Source organism: Pavona decussata, unplaced genomic scaffold (genome assembly GCF_977016875.1).
Source record: "Pavona decussata unplaced genomic scaffold, jaPavDecu1.1 SCAFFOLD_102, whole genome shotgun sequence".
Classification (NCBI taxonomy): domain Eukaryota; kingdom Metazoa; phylum Cnidaria; class Anthozoa; order Scleractinia; family Agariciidae; genus Pavona; species Pavona decussata.
Window position 1 is genome coordinate 8763497 of NW_028145517.1, and position 18071 is coordinate 8781567.

Genomic DNA, 18071 nt, shown 5'->3' on the forward strand with positions numbered 1-18071 from the left:
TTTTTAATCTTTCGCCCTTGTATACACATGTGTCAAGGAAAGTGATTTCAATATCTGAAATTTCAGCCGTGAATTTTATGGTCGCATGATAGTTGTTGGCTAGCTCTATAAAAGTTTGGATTTCATTTTTGCTTACGTTCCATAGAGAGAAGACATCATCAATGTATCTCTTCCATGTAAGCGGTTTTGTAGCACTACGGCCAATTATTTCTGTTTCGATCTCTGCCATGAAAATATTGGCAAAGGATACTGCCATCTTTGTACCCATCGCGGTCGCGTGTCTTTGGAGGTAGTTTTTTCCATTAAAGATTTAACGTTAAATCCGTGAGCCCCAAAATTAAACATTGTGCATTTTCAGCGTCACGCAGGATTTCCGTCATATACTGCAAGGAATGCTTTTTGGGTGTTTTTTCGCTGTTCACACCATTGTTGGAACGTGATTTGTACTACAATGATTAGATATAAAATATGTTATCTCACTGTCTTGTTCTAACTCCCTGACGAAGTCTGTGTTATAAGACGAAACCGGTAGGAGATTATAAAGAAGTTGACAAGATCTGTTGCTGTGTGCCGCACACTAGAGTTAATTAAAAAAATAAAAATTAAAAATTAAAAAAATTAAAAAAAAAGGAAGTCGGAAGTCCAAAGTCGGAAGTCGGAAGTCGGAAGTCGGAAGTCCGAGGTCGGAAGTCGGAAGTCGGAAGTCGGAAGTCGGAAGTCGGAAGTCGGAAGTCCCTCCTCGGCTTTCGTAAGGCAGTGCCCGTGCCCGGGAACAGTGCCCAGATTTTTGCTCGAGCACCGACAAAAAGCCATGTTCAGACTAGTGCCCGTGCCCGAGAACCGGGAACCTAGTCTGAGCGGGGCCTTAGTACTTCCCAAATGTTCATTTCAACACCGGGACTTCAAGTAAAATGACGTGCAAAGGCAAGACTTGACAAGGATTTTCTCTTCAAAAAGCGTGAGTTTGAACAGCTATTCGATTATTTTTCGCCCTTATAACTGTGTAGCGAGGGGCTAGTGATCGATTACTCCTGAAATGTCATTTTGCATGGGAAAGTGTCATAAATAATTTCCAGATGTTCGATCGCCGTGATTCGCACGTGCAGCATGAATCAAGAATGTAGATAAAAGATTAATTTGGAACGCTGTCTTGTCCTGATTAAGCCGATTCTGTTGTAGTGGATTTGCCAAATGTCACACTTGTCTTTTTATGACAGGTTATGTTTTATTTCATGTAGGTGTCAATGTCATGTCTATTTCCAAAGAAAATCCCCTCTTTCCTCTCCCATAGTACTATTCTTTGACCTTACCTTCTTGTGATGAACCGTAACTGAAGTCTTGTTAATGACTAGCGTATTCCTTCAGCCTAGAAAGTCTCAAAATGTGCTTAATTTCTGTAGCCACCTTCTTGAAAATCAGCCGCTCAGATATATCTCAGATTCTACAAATTTTCCCATCTCTTGCCGCATTAGGGATGCTAAACTAATATTAATTAAAAATTATTAATTTATTTATTCCATTAACTGATGTAGACAAAGAGCACTGGTTCGGCAGTTTTTATTACTTTCATAGACAAGTGACACAGAAATGTTTGTCTCTGCGTGTGAGAATTCCTATTTTCACATAACCACGTACAAGTTATGTTAGATAATGAAATGATTACTTTGAGGATAGCCTATCGCGCGCAGCATGTGGGTTGCAGCAGATGGCTCGTTAAAATACTCCGTTCTACACCAGGAGATCTTGTCAGGGGCCCGGAACCATTGGGCGCCACACGCACGTACCCGTATAGGTCTTGTGAGTGAGTAGCCCTCCATCCCAAGGGGGTCTGTTCCGCACATGCTTTTTCTTTCGCAGCAGTTCTTTGACCAACTTCGCTCCCTGGGACTTGAAGAGGAGAGACCCTGGGAACGAAGTTGTTCTGTGACTAGCCTAACGAGTCACGCGTGATGGTGTTAAACTACTTTGCATATACTAACCTTTGTGTACAAGTCCAGGCTCTGATTGATCACCAGACAGCGGTACATTCTTGGATAAACAGGATCACTAATAGCAAACTCACGCCAGGCCAACAGGACCATTATTACACCGGACAAAATGCTCACGGACCATAATACGTGCATCATAAGGCGCGCTTTTGCCAGGGAGAGCCTTTTGGGTTGAGATCGCAACATGGCGTCTTTTCGATGGTAAGCCACCAACGGAAACGAAAAGTACAAAAGAGAAACGCTAACCATGGCAAGAAAGAGGGTTATCTCGCAAAATGGCGTGTAGCTAATGATCCTGGCTTGCTCGTGAACTCGATAGGCGAACAGCAACGGCGTGAACAGTGCGCTGATTATGAGATCTGCGATGGCCAAGTTTGTGAGAACGAAGTTGAATGTTCGATGAATGGCTTTGTCTGTGACATAGGAGTATATAACCATTCCATTGCCGAAAGTGCCAAGTATGATTGTTATAAGATACAAAGGGCTTACAAACGCTGTTGTCACGGTATACTGCTCGTAGAAATGCATGGTTTAACTGAATCGTCACTGGAACATAAGAATGCCACCTTTGCCTTATTGGAGTCAAAAGTTGGCAGGGTGCCGGTTGCCCAGTTCAGACCCAGTCTACTCGTGATCTGTGGCCGAAAGCCGTGCTTTATAATAGGAAGATGGAGGAGAATTGAAATAATGCTTTCATCAGCTGCACAAGTGAACAGATGCTTCCGAATTGTCGGAAGGCGCAAGGGTTGAAAGTACGGAAGTAATGGAACAATCAAAACAAAATATATTTAAATAATTTTCCATCACAATATGCTAAGCATCCCTTGACGGCTGGAATGATTACGAAACATCTGCCAGTGCACGTCCGACAAACAACACAACGCAAACAACTGATATAATTGGAAAATTTTAAGAAACCAAACTTAAGAAGAGACAGGAGACTGTCGTAAAAAATAACTTCTTATGTTATTTTAGTTTCATTTTGGTTTCTAATATATATTCATCCATATCGCGCCAGTTGACTGACGTGATGAAAGTCGCCGGGCAGTCAGCTGAGCAGATGCCGTGCTCCATCACATGCTTGATTTAACTTGAACACCATATGAACTACTTTCGAGAAAGTTATAATCTTCATTTTGTATTTTAATAGATTTTAGAAACTCCACCTAAAAAGAATATTTCAATCAAGTAGCATAACATTTTAATGGGTTCTATTTCATGCCGTTGTTTTCATAGTCTCCTTCGCGCAGCCGTCATTTGGGCTAGTCATGCAACGCGCGTTGCGTGACGAGCCCAAACGACGGCTTCGAAGGAGACTTGTTTTCATAACCCGCGAAAATTTACTTACCACTGAATTTTCCAGTACCAATATTTGGTACAGACGCACATTTGTCAACAAAACGATCTTTAAAAAACACAAGAACTGCAACAGTGTAAAATAATAAAAAAAAAGGAGCTCGTTCACTTCGGTTGACAGTTTCCGTCGGATCCGGAAGTTCGCTTATTTAGTAATACAAGCGACTACTGCTGAAAAACTCACGCGTTTTCTAGTTTTCTTGTCCAACTGTCGTATCGAAAAGTAACCACTGTCTTCAATTGCAAACATATATTTTCCTGCACAATACAAAAATATTTGTGGTTACTTAGAGTGCTTCCATTTGCCAGACCGGCCACAAAGATCAGTACGGAGGAAAAAGTTAGTTAAAGCATTCAATGCACGCTTCCCAGAAGAGAACTTTTGAAAGAGCAAGCCAAATAGAACATACAAACCAGCGGCTACAGGTTCGAAGAGTGTACGACTTGCGCCATTAATTAATTAATTAATTAATTAATTTAATTTCTTCAGACTCTGTCAGTGTCTATGTTTCTTCCTTTTCTTCATTTTTATCAGTTTTTATAACGTCATGTTAACGTTTGGTCATTGTCTCTTGGTCTTGGCTTGGCAACCGTTTTCCACTTGCTGCGTAGGGTCAATTTTGCGAACAAAAATATAATGTATAAATAATATACTTTGGCTTTTTACTCTTTTCATACTGACTCGGCCGGTTCATTAGTTCCACGGGAACGAAAACGCAAGTCACTTAAATTAAATCATCGTCTGTTCATCTGAGAATGATTAATGGGAAATAAATAACTTTCAACGCGACAGAACAAATATCTAAATTACTTAAGCTTCTGATCTTCGACGTAGTATCATTGGGCTCAAAAAAATGTTTCTTGAACAGGCAGATGTCGGTTTACAACTCAGTAAACGATAGATTTCCTTTTTAACTGCTAACTACAAAAAAACAACTAATTAGTAAACTTTGCATGACCCATCACGGTTGCGTGTGCTAAGTTTAAATGGCTTGCATGCAATTCATAAAAGCAGGCAAAATAAACGAGTGGGTAAAGGAAGAATTGTCGATACTGCTGAGAAGAAATTTCATGGCTGATCAGAATTTTAAATCTACAGCGTTATAAACTTTTGGTTGGAATGAGTACGAAAGAATTTCCACGCGCTAAAAGAATTAAAAACAAAGATTAATTTTAAGTCGTCAGAATTGGATGTCAAATCAGGCCAGGGGCATGCGAGTCTTTTGAAAAGGCTAGGAGGAATTAGACAGACCAAAACAATGGAAGACATTTACTCATTTTAAGTACCGTCAGATTTGTTTAATTAGTGTCCATAAGCCTCTTACAGAGGCTCTTTCGTGTTTTAAGTTATATGCTCAGTAGATGTTTTGGCTTACAATATCATGTTTCCAATCACTGACATTGTTGGATAGATAAACTGGAACGCTACACTGACCACCGCACAACTTGAACTTGACTTTACCGACAGCAACGGCAAACACATTGCTTCCCTCAATATCCTGACTAATTGCTGCTAACAGTTCGGGTAAGTTTAGTTTACTAGAATGTTTGCTTAATTAACTTACACTAAACCCCATTTACTAGAGTTTGCTGAATTTCATACGTTCTTATTCTCTGCCGGATGAGTCTTCCGGTGAAAACCCGGTTACTGACCTATTGTAGCTCCGACTAGCTGTTGCTACAGCTTCTGTTATTTGACAGTTGGAATCAGCTCAGCTTAGCAATCCCCTCTTCTTGCGTGCATTATCACAGTTCGGAGCTTTTGTCGTTGCAAAGCAGGGAGAAGAACTGGTGGGGAGGGTATCGGTATATACAGCGACACAACAACTTTACTACTGTTTGTACTCGACCGGCGTAAGCTACATTCATAGTTTACAGTAATTTATGTTCAACAACAGTAAACTTAAGAGGTGGAGTGCTGGCTGCCCGAAAGAACCATGACGGGGCAGCCATAATAGCTAAGAAGAAACGGTCAGAAGATTCGTCTTATTTAAACTGGTTCGCTTCGGCTCCAGATGCACTCAACGATGGTTCAGTTGACCATTCGAACTAAGATTTTTCGCAGTATTCCGCGGTATTGCGGATTAGTTTATATAAGCAGTCAGAAAACTGGTCGACGTTTACATTTTGAATAAAGTGCAAAACAAAACAACAAAAACCAGCGAAATCTGATATGAAGTCGCATACTCGCAGAAATGTTAGAATGTAGCGATAACTAATGTCGCTTTTATCTTAACTTTATTTTCTTCACTGACAGCTAGTCACACTCAAAGAAGATTTACCTTTTCAACAGCAAAGATAATTGCACAGGCATATCTCAGTGATTACCCAGAACGAAGCCCATGAAGTCCCGGCGTGATAATTGAAAAAGGATCGACTTTCGCGGTCAATCATTTTGCATATGACAATCATGCTTACGATATTGTGGCAACCCATTTTTTTTAGTCGAACATTATAGCAAGGGCCGGATTTACGCCTCCAAATAATCTGCTCCATCTTAGTGATTCCCGCGGAAGGTACATCTCCCAAACAGAAATGTTACAAGAGCTTTAATCGTATGGAGTTATTCTCACTATTCAGTCAATTCAGCGAGTTATTTAAATCATCTACAATAGTAAATCTGACCTCTCGTGGTTGAATCACGGCAGTAACTCCTGAAAAGTATCTCTGCCCTTACAAGCTTAGGAATTATTTTTAAAATCCTCAAGAATTACTTTGTACACAGATCATTTGATATGATTTATTTATAGATAAATCAGTAAACCAAAAAGTTTCACACTGATTTCATTCTCCAGTTTAATATCAATTTCACTTTCCCAGCACTCTCGATCCAATGATACATTGTTATCAGGAGAGAAAAATTATCACTGAAGCGAGCATTGGCATTGATATGTATCCTACATCCAAAGTTTCAACATTTTCTTGTACTTAAGATTACATGAATTCATCGGTTTAGAAATTCGAACATATCAACACGACGTAAAAAAAATGTTATTCATATCCTGACCAGACATATTACTTCCTTCACTAATGCACATGGCTAGCCAGGTGATTCCATCAAAATGTGTTCTGTTTTACCTTGTGAAACTCGACAAAAATGTAGGAAAGTGCATTGTTCAGCGTCATATTTAGATACAACCTCGTTCTCGGAAGAGAAGGAGACCCTGGGACTCATCTTCGTTTGAATTTTGCGAGCACAAAGGATAAAATTTCCAGATGGTACGCAGTTCGTTACAACCTCTAATTCCCGGCGTTGGACCTTCATTTCACACAGCTCTATTGTTTCAGGGCCAAAGGCCATTGTTTCTGTTATTTGTTCATCTTTCCACCTAATTTAATAAGTTATAAACGGCAAATCTGATCCTTACGGCAATAAAAAAAGAGACGAAAACAAAACAGTTATTGGATATATATCTAGCCAACCTTTTTGTTTTCGTCTCTCTCTCTCTCTCTCTCTCTCTCTCTCTCTCTCTCTCTCTCTCTCTCTCTCTCTCTCTCTCTCTCTCTCTCTCTCTCTCTCTCTCTCTCTCTCTCTCTCTCTCTCTCTCTCTCTCTCTCTCTCTCTCTCTCTCTCTCTCTCTCTCTCTCTTTTTTTTTGACTGACGTAAGGATCAGCCTTGCCGTCTATAATTGATTATCTCAAGTGTTTTACTGGTCAAGGTCTGTAAAAGATCCGGCATCTCCCAACGTCTTGTCGCCGCGATCCTTTCCAATTAATTTATGCGTTCGATCCCCTTGCAGGGCCAGGGAGGATCCGGTGGAGGTTCAACCCCCCTACCACTTCCGGCATAAAACTTTACCTTAGAAAAAATGTACCCCCTTCACACATACGAAACAAAATCGTGTGCCTCTTCATTTACCACACTGGGCTTAAAACGAAACATATTTCTTTCACATACAGATACCACTCATCATTATTCAAATCCTAGCAGTATGTAGTCTCCTGCAGCTCAGTGGTAGAGCGTCCAAACTGGTAATCAGAAGCTAATAGGTTTATCTCCTGTTCAGAGAACTCAGAGTTTCCTTTTCCGAGTATGCCGTTGTAGACTAAAAAATTCATCTATCATTTCTCATCGTATTGGTATAGCCGATAGGACTAAATTCACAAAAAAAAAACATCCATGTTGTAATTTCGTCCTTGAATTTTCTTGTTCCTCTTCCACTTCAGTCTTTTTTTCAACTTGCGTTGCTTAAAATACTTAAATTTTGAATTTTTTTATAGCCCTTTCGGGCAGCGAGTGTCTCCGTATGATACGGAGTACTTCCCGCCCCGGATCAGGGATGTATTCCGCAGAATACATCCCTGCATGGCCGTGGGCTCCTGAACCCTGAACCCTTATCCAGTTTTACCTAAAATAGTGCATACCAGAAATAGACAGCCCATTTCCTTGCTAATTTGTAAAGAGCCGCTTAACACATTCTCAAATATCCTGAGTCACTTTGAGGATAAGAATAGATTCTTTTCTCTGCTCACCGTCCCGTCCACCGGAATTCAGAAAATATTCAGTTCATATTTTTAGAAACCTAAGATTGAATGCAGTTAAAAATACTGACTCCGGCGGTCCTGGGAGCTTAAGGCTATTTCCTCCTTTGGCTTCATCATTTGATTGCAATGGTCGAAACAGACCTTAGCATAGTTTGTTGAAATGCTGTGAATAAGTTGTCATTGTTTATGCTTATTTTCTTGTTTCATTGGAGTCTCCAGTAGCTCAGTGGTTAGGGCATAAGACCGCGGAGGGGAGTGGGTCCTAATCAATCTTCCCATGATGCAAAAAAACATCATGATGTCATTGAATTACTACGGGTTATTTTAACAAGAAAGATTGTTTTCTGTAAAGCTTATTTCCTGCTCTTTAAAATGAGGTATGGCATTCGACACTCTGTAAATAGCTAGCGAGATATTAAAAAACAAATATGGTCAATTTTGCTTGTTTTTGCAAGGGCGGAAAAAGAGTTAAGGCGGAGGCCCAATCAACCACACAGTCGTATTACCCTACTCCTTTAAAAACGACTGCGTGGGTAGATGCGAATACAGGGGCCCTGACCACGTAAAAAGGTGAGAAGGAAATGTATCTTTTCCCCCAAATAATTTCTTGGGCGGGTTGGCCCATTCCTCTAGCTAGTGGATCAGCCTGGTGAATAAATGAATAAATTTTTCAGTTAGTGACACAGGCATACTTGAAAACAGAAAATCCGAGTACTCCCAAAGGCAGTCGAACCTCGAATGCTCTACCACTGCACTGAGCTACAGGAGACTCGTGACAGCTAGGCCTCGTATTGAAATTAGAAAGTTGAAAATGCGAGAGGAAACTGGGAAAACTGCTGCATGCTGTAGGAAATTCACGTCTTAACTGAGTACCCGGCCTTCCAAAGGGGAGGGGCTACCTTTCCCTCGTCCCCCACCCCCCCTGCCTCCGAAAAGCCTCATACTCAGCCTATGCACGCCTCGACCTAGAACACGGCGCGGCCTACGCGTGCTGTCGAATTTTGAACTGTTGTCTTGTCTGTGCTTGAAGAACTTGATGACAGCTCAGTTGTATTACAAGGGTGTTTCAAACATCACGAAGACACACGCCCTCTAGAAATTTTATACTGAAAAGAGGGAATTTATACAGCGTCATCTCACGCAAAACGGCTAAAAAAACATTAGCTTCACTTATTGGGCAGCAAGCTCACACCATTTTGCTTTTATTTTCAAGCTAGCTACAGATACGATGTTGACATTCAATACCTATTTTAAGGTTGTATGACGAACTTATCTGACTTAGGGACGGACCATTAGAAAAGTGATCGGGGGGGGGGGGGGGGTGGGGAAAATACAAAAAAAAAATTGGTGCAAGCCAAAATGCCCGAAAAAAAAATTCTTCCAAGCCGAGAAGGAAGAAAAAAAATTCTTGCAGAAGGAGATTAAGGAATTATTATAGAAAATACCTTTTAGTGTTTTAATGACAGAAAATTTCTTACAGAATGCCCCAAAATGGCCTTTTTAATGTTTTGAAAATCTAAATTTTTTGTGGAAGTTTGTTTTGTATGAACAACAAACCAACCCCACGTTTTGTGTCGTGGCTGGAATTTACCCTTACTACAACTCAGTATTTTGTTTTGTGTTTGTAACTGGTAGTAAACCCAATAATCAAGAGCAATAGGTCAATTAGTTTTGAAGAAAAACGATTTTGTCAGTAAAACGCTTCCAGCATATGTGCTTATCCATAAACCGCTTTGTAGTTTTATTCGTTGGGCCACCGAGTGCTTTATGGTTACAAAATTTAAAAAACTGAGTAATTTTCAAGAAGTCCTGTTAAACGCATGTAGGAGCATCTAGATTGAAGGGCAAGTGTTCACTTTATTCACCACAAAATGCTCTGTGGCCCCTTGGTCAATACCACAAAGTGCTCTGTAGGCAAATTTTAAAAAACCGCACAAAGTGCTTTGTGATCTGGTGATCGAAAGTACCTTGTATCTTGTGAATGACTTGCTGTTTACTGAAGGATTAAGGCGGTCAATAATCGACATAGTTTTAAAATAATTTATTTCTAAAGCTTTTACTGCAAAAATCAGGATGTAGGACAAATTTGCTTTGAATATAGTACGGTGAACCCTTTCTATTAAAGACGTGCATCGTCGGGACCGACTCCAACTGTCTGGCTTAGAGAGGTTTCCGGCTTATAGAGAGTAGAGGTATTAAGGTGACACCAGTAATACTGAGATAACAACCTGAACCGAAGCATAATGCTACACGCGGCTGTATTACGTCTGTCTGAGGTCGTTGAAACTACGAACTGGGACAGAATCAATATTGGAAAATGGATTGTTTTTTTGTGCGTCAGGTTTGAAACCCTCAAGGCCCTTACTATTCTCAACGTATTTAGTTATGTATAAATGTGTAATTTTTAGATATTGTCTCAAAGGTAAAAGGTAATCATTCCAAGCCCACAAAGTACAACTTTTTTTAAAAATCCTTTATTTAAAGTTTTTTTCTGGAAAACAAAAAAAAATAAATAAATAAAAAATTCGTGCAGAGGGTATCAACCGAAAAAAAAATTCCTGGACAAGCACTGAGCAAAAAAAAAAAAAAAAAATTCCTGCAAACTGAAAATCCCCCACCCCCCCCCCCCCATCACTTTTCTAATGGTCCGTCCCTTAAATATATTACATCATGTACGAGGTCATTTCTTGTTAACTGTTTGTATGTTTGCAAGTTCTGCCTGCAGAGGCTCCTCTTCAACAACGTGCGAGGAATTTTGTTTATTATTTCTAGATGGCACCAGAACATTCTGGATACCAAAGCAAATAGCACTGCGGTTTTTTTTTTCGCAATATTTATCTAATGTAGTACGACATGCTCTTGAGTGCACTGGACATATGCGTAGATACCATACAATGTAATCAGCCAATCGCATAGCGCAGTTTAGAAACGTGACGTAATGCAACCAATATTGCGTGACTAATTTACAAACCCCAGGAGACAACCCTAAATCATGCTACATTGCATAACAACAATATATATACTTTGTGAGGCTAAATTACTTTGCGAAAGCGCATTTCCATACAGTACTGTTTCGCAAGTTATTGCTTGTCTGAAATTAATTTTGAGGTTTTATTGTTTAGCGCATGCTGTGCTCTAGACCTTCCGGAGGAAATATATTACACAGGTGTTGACACTTTCGCTCATCACCTCAAATTCCATGACTGACGCGTGAATGATTGGTTGAAGTGGACCTTTGAAAAAGTTGACCTCCATTCAAGAGTGAAAATTGGCAGTTTTATTTCCTCTTTCAGTGTCCACGGCGTCACAATTAACAATCTTTTGTTCGGTAGGGTCGCTCGCTCCGGACCGACGCAATCTGAACGTCACCGACGCCGAACAACGAAGCTCTTTCCAGACAACTTTTTCACGATGGTGTACGCGTTCCTTGTTAGCATGTGTGCGGTAACGCTTCTATTGTTGATGATAACCGGGGCTGTGAGTAAAAAAGTCCGTGAGACTGTGATATCCTCAAGAACCTACAAGAAAGCGTTCGCGGTGCACATGAACATCTTCAGCCGGATCCACAACAGAGCTGTTCAAAAACGGAAAGAAGAGATGTTTGCGCACATGAAAGAGACATTGAAAGGCACTCAAGGCGATATCTTAGAGATTGGAGCAGGAACAGGGGCGAACTTTGAATTTTTACCAGAGGGCAGCTCTGTTATTGCCCTCGACCCCAATCCACATATGGAGCCCTACCTCGTAGAAAACGCGAAAACGTTTCCACACGTGCATCTAAAGGAGATCGTGTCAGGCTTCGCCGAAAACATGGAAGGAATCGCAGATAACTCGGTTGAGGCAGTTATTTGCACTCTTACCCTGTGTTCTGTTCAAGATATGGAAGCAACCCTATCCGAAATTAGGAGGGTATTAAAACCGGTGAGTCACGTAAACCCCATATGTTTTCTTGATGCTAAAACACGTGTAAGTGTCGTAATTGTTTTCTTTGTATTTGATACTTTTTCCACTGAGGAAATTGGCGAATTAATTTTCCCGCCCTCGACGAGTGTCAAATGAAGTGTTGTTTGGATCTTTGGGCTACTGATCGCAAGCCTGCCTACCCTAACTTTTCTCCTTTCCGATATCTGTTTCAGTATTGAAAATCTTATTAAATGCATGTGCGGTAGTTGTACCTTGGAGAAAGTGTTCGTGAAATTAAAATTAAACACACGTCGAAGTCCGTCCTCCTTTCAGGGACTTACATTGAAAGAGGACTAAAATGGAAGGATTGTTGGCTGTAATGATATGAAACTAAAATATAGAGTACACCAAATTCATTTATTGACGTAAAACATTCCCCTGTAATTGAAAGCAACAACCTGTATTACTAAAACAACTGAGGCCACATTTAGATAGCTGGAAAAACTGTGTTACTGAACGTTACTGTTAACCTCACACTTTCATCTGAGCCAAAATTGCTCTCACTAACTTGTGTCTGTGTTTACGTAAGTCACCCTGATTTTCAACCTATGCTCATATTGTACATGTATGTCGGTTCTGAGGTCCGATATTTCGAGATATTTACCAATATTTCAGTAAGTAGAGCAGGCATATTTCTTTCAAAATGTGTTTCCTTCAGCCTACAGATAGGGGCGGAAATGTGTTAAAGCTAAGGTAAATACGGCCCTGTATTGGACTGTTTTCGTAAGCTAAGCCGGTTTAGCCGATATATGTCCATTCAACTCGGAACAGTGCGAATTTTATTCTTAAAATCATCATTTTATTTTGCAATTGCCTTAGTTCACAGGTGGGTCGCTGGCCTTACTCGTGTTCACAGAACTTTAATTTGGGTTTCTTCAAAAGATGAAATCTGTTTAGGGAGGGACATTGCTAGCAGGGAAAACAAAATGTAGCCTTTTATAGGCATGGGAAGGGAATTAAAACCCACCTTAACACTCCAAGTAAAGTGTCGTGATTCAGCGACTGCCGCATTTTTTATTGCCCTTTCCCGATTGAGCAAGTTCCAAAAGAGAACGTTTGTTTACCTTTGCAATGTCCGCAAACATTCCAAAACATTTCCTTGTTTCAATATCGTCACAGATAGCGCAAATTACCCCGTAATACCATTTCCGCTTGTTTTTGTTCCCTTTTTGTCTCAGAAGAGTGAACAGAAGCTCGACCAAACAAATACTGCATTTAAACATTTCGCATTCCTGTAGATTTACATCACTACTCGGCCACTGAACACGAGTGTTAACACGTTTCTTTACCTTTTAATTTCCAGGGAGGCTACTTTTATTTCCTGGAGCATGTGGCAGGTATGTATTTCTATTATTTTCAAGATATTTTTCTTTCGATTTGGGTCTTCAAGCCTTTACCTTATCTCAGTCAAAGACGCGCACGAGACTCGCCTCAGGCTTTTGATTCAGTGCGAGGTCAAATTCCAGGATATGACTCCTAAAACGACAACTCGTGAGTCTCCCAACTTTCCTGTGGTGCTGAAGGATTTGTTTTCAGTTCTGAATCATTTACTACGGACGTTCTTACTTGGAACGTCCATAAATGGTAAATGACTCAACATAGCAGTTCCTGTTTGCTGAAATGGGGTCATAGCAATTAGTTTAAAAGCTTTCTGTTTCGATATTATAACTATTTTTGGTAATTGTCTTGCTATAATAGTATAATGTCTTCAATTACTATCAGTTACAAAACTGCTTGATTTTACCCTGAATAAAATATCGCTAGAAGAACCATCTAAGTGTTTTCGCGAACAAACGTATTCAGGCGTAAAAGAATGCCACTCGAGTTTAAAATTTGTCCTTTGACAAAATCAGTTTGAAATCAGTTGCTGGCGTTCGCCAGTTTGTGAAACGCAAGTTGACTGTCGACGGGAATTTATTATTCCCTTGTCTTTTGATAATAAAAAAGGTTTAGTCAGCTAAAAAAATCCGGTTTTTGTGTCTCTTGCTACAGCTTTGAATCCCTGTGATGTGATTCAACCACATAATTACAGAGAATGGACTACCTGTTTTATTCCCTTCCCGTAAGTTGTGAAATGCTCACAATTTTCTCATCTTTGAGTGTTTCTTTCGTTTACCAGAGACATCATGTGGAATATGAATTCTAACGCCTTATCTTCCTATATTTTGGCTATTTGTGATGAAAACATGACCAAAGCTTTCTTTTGTTAAATCACTGCAATTGTTTACCGAATGAAGAGTGTTTTTGCCTTTCAAGTAAGATTAAATAAGATGTATCAAGTTAAATTCAGCTCCGGGTATATTCTTTTGAAATCGGGAGTGAACATTTCTTTTTAACATCTGATTAAGATGATAAAACTTCGATATTTCGAAAACAAAAAAAATAGATAGCAAAACAGGAAGCGCACCCTTCCCAAAACATGACTTTTGAAGCGTTTCGGTATGTACTTACTTATCTAAAAAGCCGGAAATCCTAAGTGTTTGGGTCATCTCGTAAGTGTATCATATTCATTCCAAGCATTTAGGGACATGATATCACAAAGAGCGAGCCGGAATGAGAAAGAAGTATTAAGTATTAAACCTGTATCCAGACAGCAAAGAACCAAATCTCTGAGTTCCTGATAAGAGTCGAGTGCTTCCCCTTACCGGACGATTTGTTCTATCCGCTGAGGTTCAACCCTGAAAGACCTGAGATGCGTATCGCTGGCCGGCCATTCACTGGTCTTCAGTTGAGTAAATGACGTGTTGTATAGTTTCAAGTGCAATTACAGATCCTTTTTGGCAGTTTGGGTCATAAAAGCGGATAGTACGAAATGATCTTAAGTATATAATCATCCCGAGGTAATAAATCTTGGCCTTTCTTAACTAACAACTCGCAATATGTGATACCTTTGGACAAGATGTCGAAAGATAAACTGATAAAGTTGACTGCCAAAACACTTGTCTCTCGTCATTACTATCGCTCTATTATGCAATAAAGTAAACTGATTTACGTTCACCAATATGAAACTGAGGTGCTTTTACAGCTCAAGAAGAACTTTCCTGTGGTTTTTTTGTTTTGTTTTTGAGATATTTGCGGGAGCATAACGTTGGTGGTACAAACAGATAGTAAATGCGAGGGAGAGGGGAGGGGCGTGAACACGTCCTAAGGTGTTGAGTAAGCTAAATGTTGCCAGGCGGACGTCTACATGAAAGGCTGACAATTTAATTGTTGTTTACACTCAATGGTCATTCATTATCACGGGTAAGACATGCTCATAGGTTGAGACTGATACAAATGGACAGATTACCTTCAACTTCACTGCATATGCATGCCTATAGTGTTAGCACGCAATCCTCGTTTTATACCTAGTCCACGGAATGTACGAAGTCCGCAGTCCCTGGCCGTTTATCATTTGTCAACAAAAACCGGAATTTTTGGTCGGAAATTCAACTGAATAGCATATTTCATACCTAACTCCACGTCTTATCCTCAGTCCATAGTCCGTGGTCTATATTTACTGACCGGCTTCAAAGTTGATTCACATTTCCTTTGGGTGGACCGTATGGATAATATCGTAAAGTAGAACCTACGAAAGTTCTGACCCCTTTCAACAAATATTCGACATCGTTCTCGAGATTACAAGCATGTTTGACAGTGCTCCAAGCGATGTTAATTACTTTACAGTATTTAAATATCGTTAATTACATACAAACATACATAAAAAAACGTAATTTTAAAGAAGTTTAGACCACACAGGAAGACCACAGGAAAGTGCTAGATATGCGCTAGTCAACAATTTTTTCATCTTCCGGGCATCTTTTCTTTCCCGTTGAATAATTATGCTTGGTTTCACCTTTCCCTGTCTAAAATATTAAAGGCGTATCTAGTTTCATCCACTGACTCTGCAAAAGTTAGACCCCCCCCCCCCCCCCTTGTAAAGTATAATTAACATTCTGCTAAATAGACGTTAATTTTATTTAAGTTTTTAGGGGTGAGAACTTTTCAAAACTTGTTAAGTTTCACTTAGGAAGGGAAATGATTAAAATTTGTAGTAGATTTCCGCTTTTGACAGTTATAGCCTTCAGGAACGCTAAAATGGCACAGCTCAGTAAAGCTGAGAACGTTTTTGAGACGTTCTACCATTTACGAGCCGGCAAGGAATTCTGGGTAATACCCGTCCATCTCATTCTACTCGAGGCTCCTCGAGGCCTAACTTCGCCTAGTCCTAACTGATGTTTCATTGATGCATTTCCATTAGAAATCCCGAGCCTGAGTACCACATCCTTGCCGCGTCTTTCGTTTTTATTGAATTCAGTGCCTCTCTATTGCTTAGTGTTGTCTGTCGATTATGATTCAAATACTAATGGCAAACATAGGAAATGTAAACAGGTTCCTTAGGAAATCTTAGGATCAATGGAATGAGGGTAAAACCTCTACGGTGTATGAATTTGTTCTTCTGACGTAGTTCCATGCAGTAATATTTGTTGTTGCTGTTTTTGTTTTTTGTTTTTTTTGGGGGGGGGGAGGGGGGGGGGGCGAGGGCAGTGCAAGCTCTTCTGTTTGGTCGATCAACTGCTTAGATGATTCTTTTTGGGCCGAGTTCCTTCGGCCGTTTTTTGCTTTTTTAATAGGGAGGGCATTGTCCTTCTACAGAATTCCAGTGGTCCACACCTTTCAACAATTGTTCGTTTCTTTTCAGATGAACCAGAGACGTGGAGAAATAAATTCCAACGTACATTCGACAACCAGTGGAAATACTTGAGTGATGGGTGTTCATGTAGTTGTGAGACTTGGACCTTCCTGGACAATGCTGGTTTTTCCAATGTCCACTATCAAAAGTTCTACTTGAACGAGCTCATGGTGATTGCCTACCTGATGCGACCACACATAGCGGGATATGCGGTCAAATGAGGAGCATGAGTCACCTATTTCACTGTGACGCTGACGTTTGCAAGCGTTGGTCGAACTCATGTTATGCTCAACTTTTCAGAAACATTCCTTGGTTGTTACGATCTTTTAGCGGGGTATCATGACATATTATCATAACCATAACATATTGATGGACGTGTTTTGTCGAGTAACAGGATGAAATATCATACATAAGTGAGGAGGTTTGAGATGGAGTAAAATGAAGGTCATCACTTCCCGTTTCCCTGCTTGCAGAGTAAATTTTTCTGCCAGAGACTCTGCTAGCAAGGAACTGCGCCATATTTTATTCCGCTAGTTGGCCGAAGGAAATCTGGGGACACTGAACAGAATAATGAACCGGGCTGTGCGTGCAACTCTGCCTAGTTCACTTCAGAGGAGGGGAACCGGGTGTTCACTTTCCCAACAGTGGTTGGCAATCAAGCCTAGATGGAAGCAAAACTAATTAAACGATTGGACATCGAGCCGACAGACGATGTTGGTTAATGCGACAGTGATCTGGCGGCATTTTAATGATGTCAAGATCATAAGAGACCTTTATGGAGTCTTTTCTGCTTCGGACAACACATGGCTAGTAAAGACCTTTAGATACTACTGCGAGTACGAAAACGAATCCGACATTTGACTTCCAAGTTTTAGTGAAGAACCAAGTACTAAGATGACGACGGCTATCTCGTTTTTCCAACCAAAATGACACTGGTTCACTTGCGCGCGCCCTTTGTCTATTGGAAAAACTCGTAGTCGTACTTGTACTAGTGTAGAATCTAAAGCTCACTAGTTAGGGTTAGGGGACGGCTTAGTGAGACTTTCAGTAATGATATTTAACAGTGCAGAGCAGATGAAAAAGTGAATACCAGAGACCAGAGCTCAACCAAGGGAATCGTGAATTTGTTCAGCAACGAAACTTTTTTTTTAACAGACAGTATATATTGAAATATTTATGTCACAGCTGTTCAACGGATGACAGGACTTGTGTTTGTGTGTACTTCAGTAGTAATTACATATAATCTTGTTATCCAGTTCCGCGTTTAAATTCTTTAATGTTTTCTACCTTGTTTACGGTTTCATACGTTTTTAAGAATATATGCTAAAACTGAAGAATTATAAAAAAAATACTTGCAATGTCACATTGTCGTTTTATTCGAGATCTAAGAGTTTAAATAATAATTTGTAAAAGCACATTGTTGTACTAGGGAATCGGCGCGAAGAGCTCCTAAAGCCGAAATGGTCGTGTATTAAGAAAAAAATGAAAATATTTACAGTCTTGCGTAGAGTTAATATTCCGCAGATTTTTGGGGGTATGTAATTAGATTTTAGTATTTCGATTGGTTTCAAAGTGCTAAAAATTTGAATTTGAGGATAGTTACATT

At 40.0% G+C, this 18071-nt stretch overlaps 2 protein-coding genes across 3 annotated transcripts in view; one reads left to right on the plus strand and one right to left on the minus strand.

The window, feature by feature from the left end:
* Positions 1-4109, minus strand: part of LOC146472126 (apelin receptor-like) — an 8992-nt gene extending 4883 nt beyond the window's left edge. Inside the window, exon 1 of the mRNA XM_085120715.1 lies at positions 1980-4109. Coding sequence (XP_084976841.1) covers positions 1980-2516 — 537 coding nt within the window. The 5' untranslated portion in view covers positions 2517-4109. The remainder of the gene's footprint in view (positions 1-1979) is intronic.
* Positions 4110-4665: 556 nt separating this feature from the next.
* Positions 4666-17826, plus strand: LOC146472127 (thiol S-methyltransferase TMT1A-like). Of its 2 annotated transcripts, XM_085120718.1 has the most exons (4): positions 4666-4869; positions 11163-11751; positions 13097-13130; positions 16475-17826. In XM_085120718.1, exons 2-4 carry the CDS (start codon positions 11242-11244, stop codon positions 16684-16686), a joined length of 756 nt encoding a protein of 251 aa, XP_084976844.1. In that variant the 5' UTR covers positions 4666-4869; positions 11163-11241; the 3' UTR covers positions 16687-17826. The 2 variants fall into 2 exon arrangements, with proteins under 2 accessions (XP_084976844.1, XP_084976843.1); XM_085120717.1 differs by lacking the exon at positions 4666-4869 and having other exon boundaries at positions 10813-11751.
* The last annotated feature ends 245 nt before the right edge of the window (positions 17827-18071 follow it).